The sequence below is a fragment of the Balaenoptera acutorostrata genome, chromosome 10 (genome assembly GCF_949987535.1).
Source record: "Balaenoptera acutorostrata chromosome 10, mBalAcu1.1, whole genome shotgun sequence".
Lineage (NCBI taxonomy): Eukaryota > Metazoa > Chordata > Mammalia > Artiodactyla > Balaenopteridae > Balaenoptera > Balaenoptera acutorostrata.
In genome coordinates, this window is record NC_080073.1 from 41,106,336 (window position 1) to 41,129,123 (window position 22,788).

The following is a 22,788-nucleotide window of genomic DNA, read 5'->3' on the forward strand; positions in this document are numbered from 1 at the left end:
ATCCAAATTTCAGTGTCCATATATAAAGTTTAATTGGAACACAGACATGCCCATACAATGGCAAAACTGAGTAGCTGTGATAGTGACCAATGGTCCACAAAGCCAAAAGTATTTATTATCTGCTTCTTTATAGAAAAAGTTTGCTGACCTCTGCTCTAGAGTCACAGGGAAGAAATATTATGAAGAGGGATGTGAACACATTCTCTAGAAAGAAGAAGATGCTGATCACTTATCTAAGACGGGGTCCCCCCCTATTCTCCACCCACGTCACACCTGATTTTCTGCTGGTATGCACAGACTCCCCTGCCAAACTAGTATGATCTGTCTGCACTTTGTGGAATCCAACACTGAGATAAAGTGTCTTATAAAATGCTTGCTCCTTTTCAAAAGGAAGCGAGCTAAGGCATTCACTCTGGAGTCATGAACAGCCTGTAACCACCAAATGCCTTTTTTTTTTTAAACTTCAGTTTCTTTCTTTTTTTTTTAAATTATTATTTATTTTCTTTATTTTTTTGGCTGCATCGGGTCTTAGTTGCAACATGCGGGATCTTCGTTGAGACATGCAGGATCTTTTGTTGCGCCACGTGGTCTCTTTGTTGCGGCACGTGGGCTTCTCTCTAGTTGTGGCCTGCGGGTTTTCTCTCTCTCATTGAGGCGTGCGAGCTCAGTTGTGGTGCGCAGGCCGAGTTGCCCCAGGGCATGTGGGATCTTAGTTCCCCCGACCCAGGACCCAGGGATCGAACCGAGTCCCCTGCATTGGAAGGCGGATTCTTTACCACTGGACCACCAGGGAAGTCCCTAAAACTTCAGTTTCTTAATCATAGTTATACAATTATTCTTTCTCCAACCCCCCACCCCCATGGAGTTTCAATGCTAATTAGCCTCAGCAAATAACGCAGCCTTGTCCATCAGATACATAGGAGGTGGACTGCGTCGAGATGCCTTGAAGCATCTGCCTTCCAACCTCAGGTATCAACCAATCCTCCACGTTATTCAGCGACCACCCAGCACAAAGCCAGCTCAGCCCACCTCTCCACAGCAACCAAAATCTTACATGTTAGACAAGTAAGGCTACTCCATGTTAGAGATGGGAAGCCTCAGTCTCAAGAATTGTACTTTTCTGTTCTTACCTACTCCAGTGGACTTCAAACTCTTTGAGGTAATAAGGGTCTTGTACATCCCCTAAACAGTTCAGTAAATATTTATTGAAATTAAAATACCAACTCTATCCTTAATAGCTGCCCAGAAAATCAACAATTCCCTGTGAAAATAAATTAACCCTGTAGACAAAAAGGCAGTTTCACTAAAAGTTATAGTCTAAATGGACTGCAGGTTCTTTCAGTTAAGTTTAGAAAAGGATATGGAAGACTGAGAAGGAGGCACTGTGATTTTTCTACTCATTTCCTTCAAAATTTTCTTACATATATAAGTAGGTACAGTAAATCTTCAAATAACCACAACACTTGAGGGCTAGTACAACAATCTATTATTATTATTTATTATCAACTAGATATCATATGATCTCTATATAGCTGTCTAGTATAAATATAGCTATTAACTATGTATTAATACTGTTATAATAATATATTAACCATGAATGATCTATAATAGTACGATGATGGTGATCTATTAACAGTTTTAGGTTACTTGAAGGTTAACAGAAAGCACTTGTAGCTTCAATACATGCCACTAAAAACCTTCCAAACAAACATGACTAGCTATGGACCCCATCTCATGTCAGCTCTATTCAGTGTGCCTTACCTTCTTCTGGGAATGTCTTCTATCTTCATTCCCACCACACTATACAAAATATGACCTAAGCCCTACCAATTAGACCCTTCCTCAGGATTTTTCGAATAAGAAAGAAGGAAGAGGGACAATCCCTCCAGGTAACAAGGAGCTATCAGGTGCTCCATCCCCTTCCGTGTGTGATGAAGCAGTCTGCAGTGGGAGGAGGATGCTGACCACAGAGGGGACGAGTCTTCGCAGCATTTCAGTCCCCCAGGCCCATCATCAACCCTATCTTTTCTCCTGTTTGATTACATGAGCCAATAAATGATTGGTCTAGACTACTGAGGCTAGTTCTGCCCTTAAGAGCCAGAGCTCTGAGCACTGTGGTCTGGAGAAAGCCCTGGGGAAATGCAGGAAAGGGGGACCTTCCTTCCTGATCTTAATAGACGGGCTCTAACTAAAGGTGGTTTTGGCTCTGATTGCACCCTGGTGGTGCCTCAAGGCCCCCACTCTGCTCAACAGTTAGGTCTTAAAGGACCCCATGTGTGAAAACACCAGGGTGACAGCATCCGCTACAGGCATCAAAGGCATAAAGCAAACACTGTGTTTTATTGACTGGGAACACTGCGGGGAATGCAGAAATGGGCAACAGATATCTGTTGCATGGATGACTCATTTTTCGAATTCCTAGCAGTTTATATTCTGAGAAAAATATCATAACGTTGGATAGGGATAGCCAAACCCAGCATCTGAATCCCCATCAAAACTGGGGTATGTGACCTGCCTGAGGTCAGATGGACAGGAGCTAGGGCTACTTAGTGTCCTCCTCTGTAAGTGTGAACAGTAGATTCTGAAGAAATGTTACTCCTAGCTCACACTCCCCCTCCCCTTCCCCCTCCAAAATGAGACCCTGATCATTTTAATAGCCCTATAGCTAATAAGGAAATCGATTTTGTAATTTTAAAACCCCCGAAAAGAAGGTCTCCAGGCTCAGGTGGTTTCACTAGAGAATTCTACCAAACATTTAAAAAAGAACTAATACCAATTCTAAACAATCTCTTCCAGAAAATAGAAGAGGAGGGGACAACTCAAATTTATTTTATGAAGCCAGTATTAGCCTAATACCCAAACTAGACAAAGATCGTACAAAAAAAGAGAAAACTACAGACCAATATCCCTCATGAATATAGATGCAGAAACCCTTAACAAAATATTAGCAAATAGAATTCAGCAATATATGAAAAGAACTATATACTGTGACCGAGTAGGGTTTATTTCAGGGATCCAAGGCAGGTTCAATATTCAAAAATTAATCAGTATAACCCACCATAATAACAGGTTAAAAGAAAAAGAAGTCACATGATCCTCTCAATCAATGTAGAAAAAGCATATTACAAAATTCAACACCTATTCATGATAAACACTAGGAGTAGAGGGTAATTTCCTCAACTTGATAAAGAATGTCTACAAAAAAACTTTCGCTATCTTCATACTTACTGGTAAAAGACTGAATGCTCTCCCCTAAGATGAAGAAAAAGGCAAGAATGTCTACTCCTACCACTGCTATTTAACACAGTCCTGGAAGTTCCAGCCAGTGCAGTAAGGTAACAAAATGAAATAAAAGGAATGCACATCAGATAATAAGAAATAATACTATCCCTATTTGCCAATGACATGACGGTTTCTGTCCAAAATCCAAAGCAATCTACCAACCCCCACCCCACACAGAAACACCAAACCCCACACAGAACTAACCTAGAACTAACGAGTGAGTTCAGCAAGGTCACAGTACATAAGGCTACAGGACACAATATTGACACAGAAAGTCAACTGTATTTCCACATACTATCCATTAACGTGTGCCAGAATGTGAAATATAATTATATAATTGTTCAAAAAATTAAATACTTCGGTGTAAATCCAACAAGCTGATTTAGAGGACTTACATGCTACAAAATGCTGATGAAAGACATCAAAGATCTAAATAAATGGAGAGACATACTGTGTCCAAAGATTACAAGACTCAACGCAATAAAGATGTCAATTCTCCCCAAACTGGTGTACAGATTTAATGCAATTCCTATCAAAATTCCAGCAAGATTATTTTTATAGATATAAAGATTATTCTCAAATTCATATGGAAAGGTAAAGGAACTAAAATAGCTAAAACAATTTTTAACAAAAATTAAGTGCAAATGGCCAATAAGCACATGAAAAGATGTTTAACATCATTAATCATCTGGGAAATACAAATCAAAACCACAATGAGACACCACTTCACACCACACTCATGAGGATAGCTATTATCAAAAACAAGAAAAAGAAAAAAAGAAAAACCAAACAGAAAATAACAAGTGTTGGTGAAGATGTGGCGATACTGGAACCCTTGTGCACTGCTGGTGAGATGCAAAATGGTGTAGCCACTGTGGAAAGCAGTTTGGTGGTTTCTCAAAAAGTTAAACATAGAATAACAATATGACACAGCAATTCCACTCCTAGGTATGTATCCAAAAGAACTGAAAGCAGAGTCTCAAAGAGGTATTTGTACACCCATGTTCATAGCACCATTATTCACAGTAGCCAAAAGATGGAAACAACCCAAGTGCCCATCAGTAGGTGAACGGATAAACAAAACATGGTATATACATACAACAGATTATCATTCAGCCTTAAAGAGAATGAAATCAAGGAAAAAGCCACAGATTGGAAGAAAATATTTGTAAAACACGTCTGATAAAGGACTGTTATTTAAAATATGCAAAAAATTCTTAAAATCCAACAATAAGAAAACAGCAGAATTTAAAAATGGGCAAAAGACTAACAGAAATGTCACCAAAGAAGATACACAGATGGCAAATCAGGGTATTAAATAAGCATATTAAGATACTCCACACCACATCATCAGGGAAACGCAAATTAAAACAATGAGGTAAAAATACATCTACTGGAATGGCCAAAATCCAGAGCACTGACAACACCAAATGTTGGCAAGGATGTGGAGCAACAGAAACTCTCATTCATTGCTGGTGGGAATGTAAAATGGTACAGCCACTTTGGAAGACAGTTTGGCACCTTCTGACAAAACTCAACATATTCTTATCATATAATCCAGCAATCACACTCCCTGGGATTTTCCCAAAGGAGTTAAAAATGTATGTCCACATAAAAATCTGCATATAGGGCTTCCCTGACGGCGCAGTGGTTGAGAATCTGCCTGCCAATGCAGGGGACACGGGTTCGAGCCCTGGTCTGGGAAGATCCCACATGCCGCGGAGCAACTGGGCCCGTAAGCCACAACTACTGAGCCTGCGCTCCGCAACAAGAGAGGCCGCGGTGGTGAGAGGCCCGCGCACCGCGATGAAGAGTGGCCCCCGCTTGCCGCAACTGGAGAAAGCCCTCGGGCAGAAACGAAGACCCAACACAGACATAAATAAATAAAATTTAAAAAAAAATCTGCATATAAATGTTTATAGCAACTTTATTCATAACTGCTAAAACCTGGAATCAACCAAGATGTCCTTCAGTAGGTGAGTGGATAAATAAACTGTGGTACATCAGGTCAATGGAATATTTTTCAGCATTAAAAAGAAATGAGCTAGGACTTCCCTGGTGGTGCAGTGGTTGAGAATCCGCCTGACAATGCAGGGGACACAGGTTTGAGCCCTGGTCCGGGAAGATCCCACATGCCGCGGAGCAACTAAGCCCATGCGCCACAACTACTGAGCCTGCGCTCTAGAGCCAGCGAGCCACAACTACTGAGCCCACGTGCCACAACTACTGAAGCCCGTGCGCCTAGAGCCCATGCTTTGCAACAAGAGAAGCCACTGCAATGAGAAGCCCACGCACCACAACGAAGAGTAGCCCCTGCTCGCCGCAACTAGAGAAAGCCCGCGCACAGCAACAAAGACCCAATGCAGCCAAAAATAAATAAATTAATTAATTAAAAAAAAAAGGAAATGAGCTATCAAGCCATGAAAAGACAGGGAGGAACCTTAAATGCATATTTAAGTGAAAGTAGCCAATCTTAAAAAGTTACATACTGTATGATTCCAACTACATGACATTCTGGAAAAGGCACAACTATGGCGATAGTACAAGGATCACTGGTTGCCAGGGGTTAGGGAAGGATTAATAGGTGGAGCACAGATGATATTTAGGGCAGATTTTTAGGGCACAGAATATGGTTTTTGATAAACGTATGACACATTTATCACAAAAGTGAGCCCTAATGTAAATTATGGACTTTGGGTGATAATGATGTCTCGATATAGGTTTATCAATTATAACAAATGTACCACTCCGGTGCAGGATACTGACAGTGGGGGAGGCTGTGTGTGCAGTGGGAATAGGGAGTGTATGGGAAATCTCTGTGTTCTGTTCATTTTTGCTGTGAACCTAAAGTTGCTCTAACAAAACAAAAGACTATTTTTTAAAAAAGGAATGATATTCTAATACATACTACAACATAGATGAACCCTGAAAACATTATACTAAGCCAAATAAACCAGGGACAAAAGGACAATATTTTATGATTCCAGTTGTATGAAGGGTCTAGAATAGGGAAAATCATAGGGACAAAAAATAAAACAAAGGCTACCAGGGGCTGGGGTAAGGGGCATTGAGGCATTATTGCTTAATGTTTATAGAGTTCTTCTGCCTTGGGTGATGAACAAGTTTTTATAAATAGATAGCAGTGATGGCTATACAACATTGTAAATGCATTTAATGCCACTGAATTGTACAATTAAAAACAGTTACAATGGGGGAAAAGGTAAAATAAAATAGTACAGTGGGAGGAGTAACTCTACCCATTTCACGATTTATTACACAGACGGCTAGAATAAGCAAAACTGTGCTGTACTGGTGCAGGAATAGGGACACTGACCAATGAAACAGAACAGAGAACCCAGAAGTAGTCCCACACAGGTACAGCCAACTGGTTTTCGACAAAGGTACACAAGCATTTGTGTAGCTTGAATGGAGGAAAGACAGTCTTTTCAGCAAATAGGACTGGAGCAATTGGACATCTTTAGGCAAAAAAAGGAACTTTGACATAACCCTCAGTTTATACAAAAATTCACTGAAATCTGCCAGCAAGTGGGAAATAAAGGCAGGGTTTCTATGTCACAACCTGGAAGAACTGTTTCTTCTTTGGGAAACCTCAGTTTTTGCTCTTAAGACCTTAGACTGATTGGATGAGGCCCATCACATTACGGAAGGTCATTTGCTTTACTCTAAGTCTACTATTTAAATGTTAATCACGTCTAAAAAATATGTTCACAGCAACATCTAGACTGGTGCTTGATCAAACAACTGGGCACCAAAGCCTAGTCAAGCTGACACACAAAATTAACCACTGCACTCACATATGCTGGTAGGAATGTAAAATGGTACAGCTACTCTGGAAAGCAGTTTGGTGATTTCTTCTGAAACTGAAAATGAATTTACCATGTGGCACAGCAGTTGTAGTCTTGGGCATTTATCCCAGAGAAATGAATACCTACATTCATACAAAATCCTGTAAATGAATGTTCACAGCACCTTTATTTGTAATATGCCCAAACTGGAAAGAACCTAAATGTTCTTCAGTGGGTGAGTGGTTAAACAAAACGTGGTACATCCATACCATGGACTACTACTCAGAACTATAAAGGAAAAAACTATCGATACAACAACTTGGATGGCCCTCAAATGCATTACGCTGAGTGAAAAAAAGCCAATCTCAAAGGTCAAATACTCTATGTTTCCATTTATATAACACTCTTGAAATGAGAGATGGAGAACAAATTAGTGGTTGCTAGCGATTAGAGATGGTGGGTGGGAGGGAGATGGGCCTGATGATAAAGGGGTAGCACAAGGGAGATCTTTGTGGTCATGGAATAGCTCTACATCGTGGAAATGGAGGTCACTGGTAACCTTGACAAGAGCAAATGGCGGTTGCCTGACAAAACGAACTTACCTACCCTACTAAAACACGAGTTCCACCAAGGGAGCAATCTTTCATGTTTCCTGGAATAGTCTAGCAATTAACACTCAGTATATGTGGAATCAAAGAAGCTTCTGAATGAATCAACTCGATTTAAAATTGAATCTGGTCATGTCAGTCTCCATTTTGTTGAGCTCCCTACTGCCTGAGTCAGATCCAAATTCTAAACTGGGGCCCATCTACCCTAACCAGTTTTATTCCCCACCATGCCTCTCTTCCAAGCCTCTGCCAATTCCCTTACATCGCTCTATTCCCTCTGCTTGGATCCTTATCCCTTACTTTTCTGTCTGGTGAATTATTCCTCATCCTTGAAGATCCAGCTCAAATGTTCCCTCCTGAGGGGCTTCCCTGACTTCCAGGCAGTCAGCTCTCCCCTTCCTGTAGCACCTGGTACAAGCCTCTAGCACACAAGATACCACACTATGTTGTCCCTAATGAATGTCTCCCCATCAAGGCTGAATATTCTTCCCATGGAAAGGAAGGATTGTATCCTAGCACTTAGTGCCTCATTCTCGAGTCTTCTTAATGAATCCTAAAATGATTTCATCTAAAAGGTAGCTCTCAGTCCTTCATCTGAGATAAAAATAACAAAACTTCTATGAGTTTCACCTCTTCTTTTTAATCCTGGTCTTCTGGCTCAGGGCTGGTGGAAATGGTGGGAGGAAGGCACTGGCCCTTAACTAAAGAAAGCATAAGGAGTGTTACTCTCTAACCTTATCTGAAAATTTATTAGCTTAAGTAAAAGCCTCAAGAAAAAGATGATAAGGCTTGGGGTCAACTGGCGGAGGGCTTGCCTTCCAAGCTAACAGTGCATTCTCAACCCTGGAAGAAATAAGCCACTCCACAGTTGTGTAGTTCAGGTGCATGTCTAACAAGGTGGCATGTAATGAAATGGGGTGGGGGGGGGGGTGTCACTTCATCTTGAATGCTGGATAGCTTGCCTGCCAGCCCAGAACATGGTCAGAGGGATGCTCATCCATCCTACTCTACGCAGAAATGTTTAGTCCTCACAAACCCATGGGGCCGGGAAACAGATGACAAGTACAATGAAACATACGGAATTGGTTTGATCTGGGGTTTTGATGGCATTTAAAGCACAATGTGTGAAACCCTCTGTGATGGAGCTTGGGTGCCTCTGCTTTAGGGGGCCCCATAGGGTAAGTGATTCAGGAAGGGGGTGAGGGAGGAAGTGGCTGACCAGCTAGCACTAAAAAAAGACCTGGGGCTATGGTCCCATGGAAAGAGCCAGTAAAGGGCTGGCTAAACACTCAGGCCTGTCCCCACCTCTTCCAAACCCTCCCCTGGCTCACCCATGTCCAGCAAGGGAGAATGGGAGGTAAGTGGGAGACAGGAGGGAGGAGCCATCAGAAACCACTCAACATCTAACTGTACCAACCACATGTGATTTGCAAATGTTTCTTACCAGTTCAGACTCCTGACCATGAGAATTCAAGTTCAGTCTGCATTCAACCCACCTCCCCAATCACACCTTCCACCTTGCTCATCCATGTCTTACTTGTTCAAGAAACATCCTGCATATGCACTTTCATGCCTGGGCCCTTGAACAGGCTCTCCCCAGCATGGAATGCCTCTTCCTACCATATCTGTCTGTCAAAGTCCTATTCATCTTGCAAGGTACCAATCAGACACCATCCTCTCCATGAAACCATCACAAACCCTCTAAACTGGAAATAACTGCCGTCTCTCTGGTGTTCCCTCAGGCCTCTGGTGATACCGGGGCAGATACAGAATTTATCACACTCTGCCTTGTTTCATAGTTAACTGATGGGTAGCTCTCTCTCTTACCAATCTTTAAATGCCAAAGAGAGGGGCTGACTCCTACTCATAGCAGGGTGCCTCACGTACCTAGCAAAGCACCATGCACAGCTAAATGCACTTCAACAATATGTTGACTGAAGGAGCGTCTCAAACATAATGCCAGGGGCCCTTGAGGGTAATTCAGCAAACACTTTTGAACACTTGAAACATGCCAAGTACTGTGTTAACTAATGGATGCTTCACATGCTTCCAAAGATCAGCATCTAGAGGTGGAGAAAGACTCTCTAACACATTACATTCCGCTCAGTATGCTAAGGGGGGTAGGTGCAAAGTGTTAAGGCAACGCTTCTCAAACTTTCAGGTGCACAGGATGTAAGAATCACCAGATTCTAGCTTAGTAGGTCCGACATCCTGCATTTCTCACAGGCTCTCAGGCAATGCTGATGCAATGACAATACTCTGAGTAACGAGGAGTTAAAGTGGGAGAGGGAGAGATTAACTGCACCTGGAGGGATATGAGAAAACTGTCTTCAGAGAAATGGGATTTCACACAACAACTCCCCACTGTGATAGGGCAAAAGAAAGAAGATGGCACAGGTCTCTGCCCAACAGAAACACAGGTTGGCAGGGAGTCAGGCAAGCAAACTTTCGACCACAAGACAATGCTGAACAGACACAAATGCAAAGTGCTTTAGGAGAACAGAGGAAGGAGTGTTTCGCCGCTTCTCTCCCCTTAAGAAGAGAAAACTACAAAAGGAGCTTTGAAGCGTGGGTAGGACTCTGCTGGCAGAGGTGAGTGGGTACTCCAAGCCAAAGGAATACTACAGCAGAGCCCCATAAGTTGGAGAACTTAGGTCCTTAGAGACAGCCAGCAGGCAGAGACTGTGGGCAACTAGGGGAGAAGGGCAGAGAGGGGCCAAGTCTGAAGGAACTGGACTATCAAGAACACAGGTGGAGGGCTTCCCTGGTGGTGAAGTGGTTAAGAATCCGCCTGCCAATTCAGGGGACATGGGTTCGAGCCCTGGTCTGGGAAGATCCCACATGCTGCGGAGCAACTAAGCCCGTGTGCCACAACTACTGAGCCTGCACTCTAGGGCCCACGAGCCACAACTACTGAGCCCACATGCCACAACTACTGAAGCCCGCGCACCTAGAGCCCATGCTCCACAACAAGAGAAGCCACCGCAATGAGAAACCCGTGCACTGCAACAAAGAGTAGCCCCTGCTCGTCGCAACTAGAGAAAGCCCGCGCACAGCAACGAAGACCTAACACAGCCAAAAATAAATTAATTTATTAAAAAAGAACACAGGTGGAGATCCTAGAAAATTCACCCAGAGTGGCAGTCGACACCAACAGAACATCCTTAAGCTTCTCCCTCTTATATCTCACAGAAGGCAGTGACAGATTTCTGTGAGCAGCTTAGAATAATCAGAGATTCAGTTAAATCAGCAGTCCTTCCATTAATCCTAGAGAAAACCAGCCACCAGCTGCTGCTCCTGCACTGCCACTACCCCATGGCTCTTCCCAGATGTCTTGCTGACTTAAAGTGATAGCCTGTGGACAGGTGGGAAAAAAGGCAAGCTTTACCCAACATGGGTAGGACCACCTTTGAAAACCACCAAGAGCTGAGCAGCTCTGTTCTACTTCCTGCTCCCCTGACAAGTTTCTAACCTCTGACTTTCTCTGTGGTGTGCAAGAACAGACGTTCATTCAAGAACAAGCCAGAATTGGTCTCTCTTGCTCTGGCCATTACCATTCTCTCTCCTGAACGGACAAGAAGGGGAAAGTGGAAATGATATTCTGTGCTTGCTTCATGAACTATGGAAAATGCATCCTACCTCTCTTAGATACACCTCTAAGACTCACCCTGCCCTGCCCTGATTCTTCACTCACTCATTCATAAATAAATAAATACTGTCTAGCTTCATTCATTCATTCATTCACTCACTCATTCAACAAGTATCTACTGAGCTGTACTGTACCGTGCAAGGAATTATGCTGGGCCTGGGGGCTACCTCTCCAACCTTGTATCCTTCCACTTTTCTCCTGGGTCATGCTATTCTTATCACACCAGCTGCCTGCTGTTTCCCCAAAATGCCAACTATGCTCCTGCTTCAGCTGTGCTGATTATTCCCTCTGCCTAGAATACTCTTCCCTCAGATACACTCACGTATCCCTCCTTCCCTTCCTTCAGGTCTCTACTCAGAGAGACTGGCTCTGGTCCCTCTGAGAAAACAGCACTCAGTCCCCTTATTATCCTTTATTTTTCTCCACAGTACACATCACCACAGGACATTTTATATCTATTCATTTGTTTATTGTGTCGTCCTGTCCCACACACCCCCAGGCTGGAAGGTAAGCTCACACTCACAGAGGTTCTGCCTACTCTGCTCACTGCTGCGGCCCCAGCACTTAGGACAGTACTCGGCTCATGGAAGGCGCTGACATATCTGCTGATACACTGTTGAATGAGAATGAAAGGGAAGTCACTCAGAGCAGGAGAATGACATGATCAGAGCTGAAAAACAATCCCTTAGCTATACCAGGATCATCCCCTAAAGGGTTTATAAGAATTCTCAGCAAGCTGCTAGAGTTAAAGAAACCCCAGGTTAGGTAAAAGGTGAAGAGGGTCTGAATTAGGACAGCGGGTTACTGAGCACCTGTTATGCAGACACCTCAGTAAATGATTCAGTCACAGCCCCTGCTCTCACAGAGTTACAATACTGTAAATAACTATGTAACTGTCATTATGATAAATGCCACAAATACACCCTAAAAGAGAGGGGACAAGCCAAAGCCAATCCTAGAGTTTCAATCCTACATGACTAGATGGATGGTGTGCCATCCCTACACGAAGGGAACAAAAGCAGAGACTGTTGAGAAGGGAAAGGGGCTTCATTTTAGACTTAATGAGCATAAGGATCAACAGGACAAATGGAAATGCAGCTCTAGTGTTTAGGACCAAAATAAGCGGTTGGAGCAAAGATCTGAAAGTCATTTGTAACTTGTAGACTATGCCAACAAACCTTCAGTGGAAGACAGGTTAGCACAGTATGTTTCGCTGATCCTCAGGATACCTGTTAAAGGTTACATGACATTTAGATTTTACAAATCAGTACAGGAAAAATAAGCTTATAACATGTGTGCATCACTTAAATGTGTATCTCTTAGAAGTCAATTCCTTTTAAGTGACCATATGAAGTGCAGCCACAGGGCTGAGCTAATAAAATGTGGTTCTTAACAGCTGAAGCAGCTTACTGCAAAAGCTAAAGAAGAAAGATTACTCCTTAGTATGAAATGTTTTTCATCAGTGGATCTGGATACAGAGACAAATTCTGTTTTTAGTGTCTCTCCAATCACAAAGCACTATGAGCAATCTCATTTGCCCACTTGCTAACAAGTCTTCTTCAGCTTCTCTCTTCTTTTTTAATTGTAGTAAAATATACATAAAATTTACCATTTAAACCATTTTAAAGTGTACAGTTCAATGGCATTAAGTACATTCACACTGTTGTACAACCATTACCACCATCCATCTCCAGAACTTCTTCGTCTTCCTAAACTGAGATTCTGTACCCATTAAACACTAACTCCCGATTCCCTCCTTCTCCCAAGCACTGCGAAATCTCCATTCTACTTTTTATTTTTATGAATTTGACTACTCTAGTTACCTCATTTAAGAAGAATCATACGATATTTGTCCTTCTGTGATTGGCTTATTTCAAAACTTAGAACAATGTCTTTAAGGTTCATCCATGTTGCAGTATGTGTCAGAATTTCCTTCCTTTTTAAGGCTGAATAATATTCCAATGTATATATGGAATATTATTCCATTGTATGTATGGAACAAAACGTACCACATTTTATCCATTCAACCACTGATGCAGTCCACCACTGGGTTGCTTCCATCTTTTGCATATTGTGAACAACAATGCTATGAACATGCTTGCACAAATATCTGTTCTTGAGCTTATTTTCTGAAAAGCATTTTTGTGTTCTCATCAGATATGCAGCACACTGCCCAGGCATACTGGGCCATACCTGAACTACTGATCTACTTTGCCTGCCAAAAGCCCAAACTCTGGCCCTTACCTTCACGGCCCTGCACACAGCCGCTCAGGTCCACTGGAACACAGGAGCCATCATGGTCTCCTCTGGCCTGCCATTGTGCAAGCAGCTAAGCATCCTCAGCTTCAACTAAGACAGAAAGGGAGCACGGTGTCTTTAGTTAATGCTTTGGAATAGTCTGCTTCAAGCTTCAGCAGAGCTACAAGACTTTAAAGATGAGATGCAAAATGTAACAGTAACTTCTCCTATGTCAGTTATTCAGTCACCGACCAAGACAGTCCCATGATCACCTGCAGTAAGCTGGAAAAAGAAAGTTTTTCACTTCTGGTTCACCTGTACTCTTTAACAAGAGATGCTTCCAATTTCTGAAGTATACGCCGGGGCAATAAAGCAAGTGTAATCTACTCCAAAAACCTTAAACTTTATAAAGGCCATATCAGTATACAATAGGGGTCAGCCAACGGGTCTGGCCCATACCTGTTTTTGTAAATAAAATTTTAGTGGAACACAGCCAGACCCATTCATTTATGTACTGTGTACAGCTGCTCTAGTGCTATAACACCAGAGTTGAGTAGCTGCAACTGAAACTGTATGACCCACAAATCCTAAAATATTTACTATCTAGCTCTATTACAGAAAATGCTTGCCAACTCCTGGTTCACACATCTTGGTTCATTCTCTCTTCTCCCCACCTAGAAACAAGTAATGATGTGATCGGCTGTTTGGGTAGAAAAGGCCTAAACTGATTGTGGGGAAGCTGGCTCGTTTCTATGCCAAGGAGGCAATGTGAGTGCCAACAGTCAACAAACCAAAAGTAGGAAGGTAGATGCCATACTTGTAATTCAGGAGGGGCTAGAGGAACACATCTTCGGAAAAACAACGTGGTCTCATTTTCCATCAACCAGCCCACAAGCTGAACCAGGCATGGCCAAGGGGCAAACAATGGAATCTCATGCACAAAATAGAGGAACCACCTGCAGTAAGAAGCATCCCCAAACACAGGCTTCTTAAATTCACCCAACTGGCCGGCCAAGCTCCAGAAGCCTCAGGATGAATGCCATGAATGTTGCTCAGCTAGTAACTGATTTTCCAAGATACCTCTGTTGGGCTGCACACAGCAGGCCTACATGGCCTGCACTTGCCCAGCTTTAAGACCAAAGAAAGAGCCCAGAGTCTGCAGCAACAGAGACATCAATGGTGTAATGGATGGGGGACCTTACATGTCTGAAGTAAGGTCCTGGAGCGACACCCCAGCGTGTGCGGCAGACAGCGGGCAGGACAGGGCGGCAGTCTTCACTCCCACATGGAAGGGGAGATTACTAGTTATAGGGGAATTGACGTCAGGTGGGCTCATTAGTTACCACGGAAACCAGCAGAGGGGCACACCCCTCCGGCTCCTTTGATAAGAACAATCATCAGCTGGGGTGGGGAAAAGAGTGTAGGAAGGTCAGTCATACGAGTAGGGTACAGGTGAAGCAGGCACTGGCCAGGCAGGGGATGTACAGAGAGCAAGAGAACAGCCATCTTGAGTGCCCTAACCATACAATCTCCAACCCTCTTTCCCCACCTACGTGTCAGGAACCATCAAACTCTCTCATTCATCTAATTGGTGTCCAAATTTAACAGCATCGCCTACAACATAACTCACAGAAAAAAGAGCAAAACTGACTTTTTGATGAATATGAATTCATATTACAAGTGCAGGTTGTGATATGTGTGCATGTGCTCTAAAGGAGCACATTCTTGCCCTTAGTTTTAATTAATCATTAAAAAGAGGCAAGGCTGAAAATGAAACACAATTACCTGAAAAAAGACAGTAGAAAGCCCCGGGAATGAGCAATATTCAGAGGCACAATATTTCCCAATACAGTGTCATTTCCAAATCAAAACAGTCAAAAATTCATATGTCCAGAAGACTAGCAGAAAAAGCCTGCATCTGTCTTCTCTCCTGAAATAGAACAGTGGTGTTGCATCTGGCCATACACATCACTGCCCTCCATGCTCACAGATGACACTGCAGATGGTGTTTGTTCCCTGCTCTGTTTTATACCATTAGCAGGGCAGGTGAGTAATCTGACAGAGGATGTAAAAGCAACGCTTCCACCAAACAGCTGTGTTGGATCTCAGATAATACAGCTTTGTGCCTTGGGCAATCCTTTAATATCGCTAAGCCTCAGGGTTTTTTCACCTGTAAAATGGATGGCTTTGATAGAAGTCCTCTATGGCTCCTTTTAATATGATTATTCTAGCTCTATAATTACACCCATGTAACTCACTACACATAACATAAAAATGGCATGCATCAACAAGTCCTTACCTCACTTCCTGATATCCTTCTCCACCTACTCTTTCATCACAAAATCAGCATGACAGCAAATTAAGCAAGATTCCACACTCAATGTGAGGCTCTTGAAGTCAGTTTCAGTGAAAATTGTGTACCTGGATTCAGTGGGGCAAAAGGAAATATTCTAATACTGTGCCTTTCACCCATGGAAAAGATATTTCCTTCTGAAGGCTAAATTCTCAGATCTGGGTTCAAAACTTTAGCAAAGGCCTTGGGAAAATGCTGGGAAGACTGACGCCAGCAGATCTTTGAGGAACCCTTTATTAGTGGTTGCAAAACAGAGTGTGTGTGTGTGTGTAGAGGAGGTTCCTGTCCCTTCTAAGCTTATGGGTCAGCGAATAGTATGTATATGCAGTGATCCCATTCTGCTCTCACAAATAAAGAAAAAGAAAGGAGTATGTGAGGAAAGAATAGAAATATAGGAATCTGGTGAGTCTAAATCTCATGAATTAAGAGATTGTGGAGAACACGCATTGCATCTGGGGAGTCTACCCAATTTGCTGGACCCAGATGAACATGACAGATGCGGCCTGAGCACTGGGCTCCTGGTAGCCCAGAGGAAAGGGGATGAAACCAACTGTTGGGAAGAGGAGATAAGCGCCTCTGTGACTGCAAACCTCTCTACCCAGACTAAGCCTTATGTTACAGGCTGCCAAGAAGTCTTGCACTACTATCCTTCTAACCTTTAAGATAAAATGATTTGCCAAGGAGAAAGACATGAGCTTTTCCTGATAGGAGAATAACACTCAGTTCTATTCATAACCCAAGATCCAAAGATGGGCTCCAGGGGAACTGCTCTTATGACTGAATGCAAAAGTTTGCACATATGTAAGTATGTGCATTTTTCTGGGGAGAGGGTTCAGTGCTTTCAGTTTTTCAAAGAAGTTCGAATTACCATAGATGTAAAATGTGATTTTAAAAAATTCAATATATCAATATTACTCTTTTCTGTTATGCCTCTACTTAACTATCCAACAGGCACCTAAGGAATTTAAATTTCAAATATTTCCAAAAAGAAAATTAAGCAAGGTTCAAGAGTTGGCAGTGAATTTTGAGAAAGTGGCATGCTTGCTAATGCTGACTGTCACACTCTCCCTAAAACTTGGAAAGATAGAAAAGGTAACATGTTGTTAAGGATGAGTACAATCGACCTGAGGCAGATTAATTCAAATGGTAGCAGCTGAAATCAGTTCAGTCACTGTCACTGATAGAAGAGGCAACAGGAGAGCAGGAAGGAACACCTGACCTGGAGTCTGGACAGCAGGAGTCTAGCCTCTAGTTCTAGCTCTGCCCAATTTAATCTGTGACCTTGGATGAGTCCCCTCTCCCTCTAGGCTTGGTCCTCATCTGTAAAATGCAAGCTATGGAAGTAGATCAGTGCTTTGCAAACGCTTTTAAGGCAATGAACATAATGTTTAGATAAAACCATCTAGAATTAAACCGAGTCTAAAACGAATTCAAAATGGCAGGCAGAACACATGCATTTATCTCCACTTCCCCTTAATAGGAAATCCCATTAAGTTATTATTCATAAATATCTTCTACTTACTGAATATTTACTACATGATTGTTTTAAGTGCATTAACTAGTGGAATCCTCAACACTCTTACTAGGTAGGTGATGATCCCCATTTTATAGATGAAAGAACTGAATCACCAGCATTTAAGGAACTTGTCCAAGTTTTCACTGCTAATAAGTGGCAGAGCCAGTATTCAAACCCAGGCGATCTGGCTCGAGTCTGTGTTGTGCTACCTCTCAGACTGACAATCAAGGAATAGCAAAGCTCCCAAGTACAAAGAAGCTGAGAGAGCAGATTAGAAATGTCACCATATTTTGGAAGATGAAAAGGAGACAAATGGATAGTAACTGACTTACATGGAGAATACTGAGTGCTCTAGATGGCAAGTCACTCCAGAACACCCTCCAAAACTCAACTGTTGAAGATACAGGTTTCCTCTGAAGGTGTGAACATAAGGAAGGCTGTAAACAGGCAGTACTGGTTCCCTGCCCCAGGCAAGTGCCCCGTCACTGCCCCAGCAGAAGTCTGGAGGTTTATTCTCTGGACAGGATGAACCAGAGACTCCAGACTTGGGTAACCAGAGCACCAAGGAAGACATGAAGTGGTACTATTCAGGGGGATTAAGGGAAAGTCTGCATACAGAAGCAAGAGCTCCCAGTCCCCTCCCACCATCAGCTCCTAGAATGATAACAGCCAGGCTTACTCCATGTAGGCAGAAGCCTGAAGGAAGATCCATGGACTCTGAACATATCCCATAGCAAAGGACAGGTCCACCACCTTACAGGTGTGGCTCTCAGAATGTGGCCCAAGACCAGGAGTAGTATCACTGCGGAAGTTATCAGAAATGTGAATTCTCAGGTCCATTCCAGACCTACTGAATAAGAAATTTTGGGGTGAACAATGTTTGAACAACTGTTTTTTTAACAAGGCTGCCAGGTGATTCTAATGTCTGCTAAAGTGTGAGAACCACTGCCCTACTGGGAGGCCCACTAATCAATAAACCCATCCCACACCAAAAAGCTTCCAACCAGCTTTTGTTTCTATTTATTTGGAAGAAAGTCTGGAATCACCAGAAGTTTCAGGAAAGACCCTATTTTTTTTTTTTTTAAATCATTAAGAACTGATCATATCAGATCAGTTCTTTTTTTTTTTTTTTTTAAAGTGTGTGTTTTTTGTTTTATTTATTTATTTATTTTTGGCTGTGTTGGGTCTTCGTTTCTGTGCGAGGTCTTTCTCTAGTTGCGGCGAGCGGGGGCCACTCTTCATCGCGGTGTGCGGGCCTCTCACTATCGCGACCTCTCTTGTTGCGGAGCACAGGCTCCAGACGCGCAGGCTCAGCAATTGTGGCTCACGGGCCCAGTCGCTCCGCGGCACGTGGGATCTTCCCAGACCAGGGCTCGAACCCATGTCCCCTGCATTGGCAGGCAGACTCTCAACCACTGCACCACCAGGGAAGCCCCAGGAAAGACCCTATCTTGAAAAAGAGAGACCGAGGGACTTCCCTGATGGTCCAGTGGTTGAGACTCCACGCTGCCAGTGCAGAGGGCCCAGTTTCCATCCCTGGTCAGGGAACTAGATCCCGCATGCCGCAACTGAGACCTGGCGCAGCCAAATATTAATTAATTAATTAATTAATTGAAGGAAAAAAAAAAGAGAGAGAGACTGACACAGATTTCACAGAGCAGCTCTAGGGAAGGGGAGTGAAATGAGGCAGAGCTTGGTTTGCTTGGCCTCTCTCTGAGCCCTACCATCACAGGGCACTGAACTACTCCTCAGGCTCCAGAGAATAGTTAGAAAACCAATGAAGCAGAACTTTCTACAGTCCTGTCCAGCTCTAGCCTATGCCTTTATACTGGTCCTTATGTCCCAGATCCTTGAAACTAATATAGCAATTTAGACACATTCTCAGCTGGAATCACTTCTGATAATTTACTTGCCCCTTTGAGTAAACAAAAAGTATTTCAAAAGAAAAAACACACAAGCATTTTTATGCTACAGGGTTGCTATACTCTATATGTGCATTAAGTGCAGAGGCAAAATGCAATGCTTTAACTTACATAGTGTGACCATCTCACTCTATCATTCCCTATTTGCTTCTGTGTGTCTTATAAGCTTTCCCTGGCTTACCCCTACAGCCTAAATCTTAATCCGAAAATTCGCTCCCATTACTGCTTTTCACTAGTCTCTACTAACCCCAAGTGTTACTGCCACAACCAGATCATTCTTTTGCTTATAAATCTCTAGTAGCCTCGACATCTACTACTATGTAATCACCGTGGACTAAAATCTCTCATTTATATTTACTTTCTCTGCTTCCTTCCAGCTCATTTTTCTCAAACCCTTTGGTTCCCCATTAAAGATGCTCTCCCCTCTCAGTCTACTTCACTCCTCTCCTGGAAAACTAATCTCCTTCAGGAGGAGTTTAGAGTAATGAAAACCTTAGACCAGGCATTATGCAAAGAATACCACAAATTTTCTCATTTAATCCTCGTATGAATACTAAGAATTAGGAATCATCCTATTTTTACATTTGGAAAGCTGATGCTTAGAGAGATTAAGTAACTTTCCCAAGGATTTTAATCCAAATCCTTCTATCTCCAAAGCCACACTCTGTTTTTTTGTTTTTTTTGTTTTTAGTCTTTGGTTGAACCATATACCATTCTCAAAGCCACACTCTTAACCATTCTACTTTACTGTCTCCAGAGGTCTGACTCAAATATGTGGAAGAGGAAGTTTCCTTAACGCTGTCGAAAATAAGAAGAGCAAACAGGTCTCTGCATAGTTTTGTTTTTTAAACAGGGTCCTTCACAGATGCTGACAGCCTTCTAGCCAAAGCCCAACAGGGAGCAGGGTTTGCAGCAGCATCTCCCCGCCTGGAGAGCTCCACCTGGCTCAACAGCTTGGCCAAGGAGCAGCACAGCATGCCTCTCTAGCAGGAATGGATGCAAAGCACGGGAGGAAGCCTGGCTCTTGCGCCCAGAATGCCAATAGGGAACAGGTGGTTAAGAGAGCCCTCTCCCCACGCAGCCCATCAGTCCATTCTCCGAGACCTTTGTGGTGCTGCTGGTGGTGGTAGTGTGCCTTCTAGTGCGAGGCAGAGTGGCTGCCCACCTCAAAAGATTTCCAGATGCGATTTTAAAAGCTCTTAAGAGACAAGGTAGTAATCTATCAGTCAAGGGCAAGCAATGACTCCTCAGGAAAAGCCCACGCCTCTACCACAGAGCAGCTAACTTCGAGGGGCACAAAGAAACGTCTGTAGTGGCAAGAAACGGTGCTTCCGTAGTGCCCATCAGAATGTAGAGAGAGCCACAGCCCCTTCGTCCATAGAGGAGCTGCAAGTCCATTTTCTCTCGTCTGAGTGACAGAAAAGGGAGGCGGGCACCCCAATGTCTCCACTCCGAGGGCCTCAGCGGCGCACCTCTCAGCCTTTCTTTCTAAGGGCTGAGAGGCTGTCCCTGTCCGTCTCCCCACTCAGCCCCAATCCGCCTCTCCCAGTCAGCACCCCTCTCTCCCCTACTCGCTCTCCCTCCAACCTCCTTTCCCCACCCCGCTGAGCTCTAGACCTCTCTTCCCTTATCCCCCGCCTGTCTTCCCTCCCCATTCGGTCCCCTGGCCCTCAGCCCCGCGCCGCCCAGCACCCGGGACCTTGAGCGTCACGTCGCACAGCTTGCCCTGACGCCGGATCTCCTCCATGACGCCGTAGCCGCGACTAGGCAACTCGGACACGGAGAAGTGCACCAGGTCCTCCAGCTCCTCCGCGCCGTCCTCCACCATCTTCCCCGGCCGCCGCGACTGCGCAGGCCTGGCCGGCTGGCTCGAAGCTAAGCTGGGCGGGGCGAGGGCGCCTATGGACGGCAGCTCGGAGCGCAGGGCTTGGGTTAGACGGGCCTGCGCGGCCGCCGTAGTCTCAAACTGCTGTGCGCCGGAAGCCCGGCTGCCCCGTTTCCTGGTTCTTGCGCATCCTTCGTTCCCTCGCTACCCCTACCCTGGCTTCGCGCCTGCAGCTGCCGCAGTCTTTTTAGATTAATCGGTCCCATCTCCCGTCCTTCTAATTCGGCCCTGGCCTTACTCGTATCTCAACAGAGGACCGCGGACTTCATTTCCGCCACCACCCCTACTTCCGGAATCTCCGGAAGCGGCCCGTTGCCACGGCGACTGTGTACACAGCCCGGCAGCCGAGCTTGCCGGGTTTCTGTAGCTGCTAATGCAGTGGTCGGGCTGCGGAAGGGCTCCAGCCTCCGGAGCGGTAAGCAGGAGTCACGCGCGGTCCGGGTGGGGAGAAGGAAGGCCGGAAAGGGGGTGTCCGCCCGGGCGGCGGGCAGCTGCTGGAATCTGAACACCGCTCCATCCGGGAGTCCCCCAGCTTTGGCTCGCTGATCTGTGAAACCCGGGCGGAGGAGGGTGAGGCGTCGAGGGGACCCTTTAAGCCTTGCTGCGGCTTAGGGTCTTTGGATCTAACGTTCCCTGGCCCCACGAGGGTCCTACGTCGCCCCTGAGGTTCAGAGAACTCTGGTCTTCTGGACTCTTCTGTGTTCGGTTTTCTAACTGGAGGGGGCTTCGGGATTGCCATCCCGGCCCTTCGCTTTACAAATGCGGAAATCGCTCCAGAGAGGCACAGGAATGGTCCCAAGGCCCACTGCCTCCCAGACACCACACAGGGGTCCAGCATGTTAGGTTAGAAAAAGGAGAAAGACCAGTTTGGCCTGGGTCCGAGTCTTTTGTTTAGTCCAAGGCCAGGTGCGTTTGGACCCTCTTTTGGGGGCTTCAGATGCTGCTACCTTTCTGGTGGCTATGAGTGTTCTCCTTGAGAGCCTCTGTTCTGGACAGGAGCGCTGAAAGATAGGGACCCACCTGGTCCTCTTCTTTTGTTGAGCTTTCAGGGGTGCTTGGTGGCAATCTGTTCATTCCCACCCCTAAAACAAATGAGGAAACTGTGAGCCTTTCAGCAGAGAGGGCTCCTGGTGGCCACTCAAAGGTTCACTTATTTACACCAGAAATATCTAAGGGTGGTTTCCACGAGGGAGAGGCATTCCCCACAAGGTCCTGAGAGAGAAGGACCCTACTAAAAGGGAGAGCGTGGTGATGGGCTGAAGTTGGCTTCTTGCAAGTGGGCCTGGAAACCCAGTGTCCTCCTGGAAGCGCTGTGGGCTCAGGGGTTGGAGGTGGTGAGGGAGACGAGTGACATCATGTGCCCTTTGGGACTGTCTCAGTAGTGACCAAAGATGGACCCACATGTGGAGATTCCGCCACCCTCTGACTTCCAGTCATGACCATCACCACCAATCACCATTTCTTAAGCACCTGCTCTGTGATGGGCACTGTTCCGGACTTTGAGGGGGGATTCAAAAGTAATAAAAGGC

At 44.5% G+C, this 22,788-nt stretch overlaps 2 protein-coding genes across 8 annotated transcripts in view; one reads left to right on the forward strand and one right to left on the reverse strand.

Annotated features, from left to right (window-relative positions):
• Positions 1-21,331, reverse strand: part of KLHL18 (kelch like family member 18) — a 54,526-nt gene extending 33,195 nt beyond the window's left edge. For 2 of the 4 annotated variants that reach the window (XM_007168835.2, XM_007168839.2), the window contains exon 1: positions 21,074-21,331. In XM_007168835.2, the coding sequence (XP_007168897.1) occupies positions 21,074-21,202 (129 nt within the window). In that variant the 5' untranslated portion in view covers positions 21,203-21,331. The remainder of the gene's footprint in view (positions 1-21,073) is intronic. The other 2 variants (XM_057554662.1, XM_007168836.2) reach the window with 2 other exon arrangements.
• A 67-nt stretch (positions 21,332-21,398) lies between these two features.
• KIF9 (kinesin family member 9) overlaps positions 21,399-22,788 on the forward strand; it is a 48,695-nt gene continuing 47,305 nt past the window's right edge. For all 4 annotated transcript variants that reach the window (XM_007168840.3, XM_057554661.1, XM_057554659.1 and 1 more), the window contains exon 1: positions 21,399-21,674. The gene's annotated coding sequence lies outside the window, so the exon portion shown is untranslated. The remainder of the gene's footprint in view (positions 21,675-22,788) is intronic.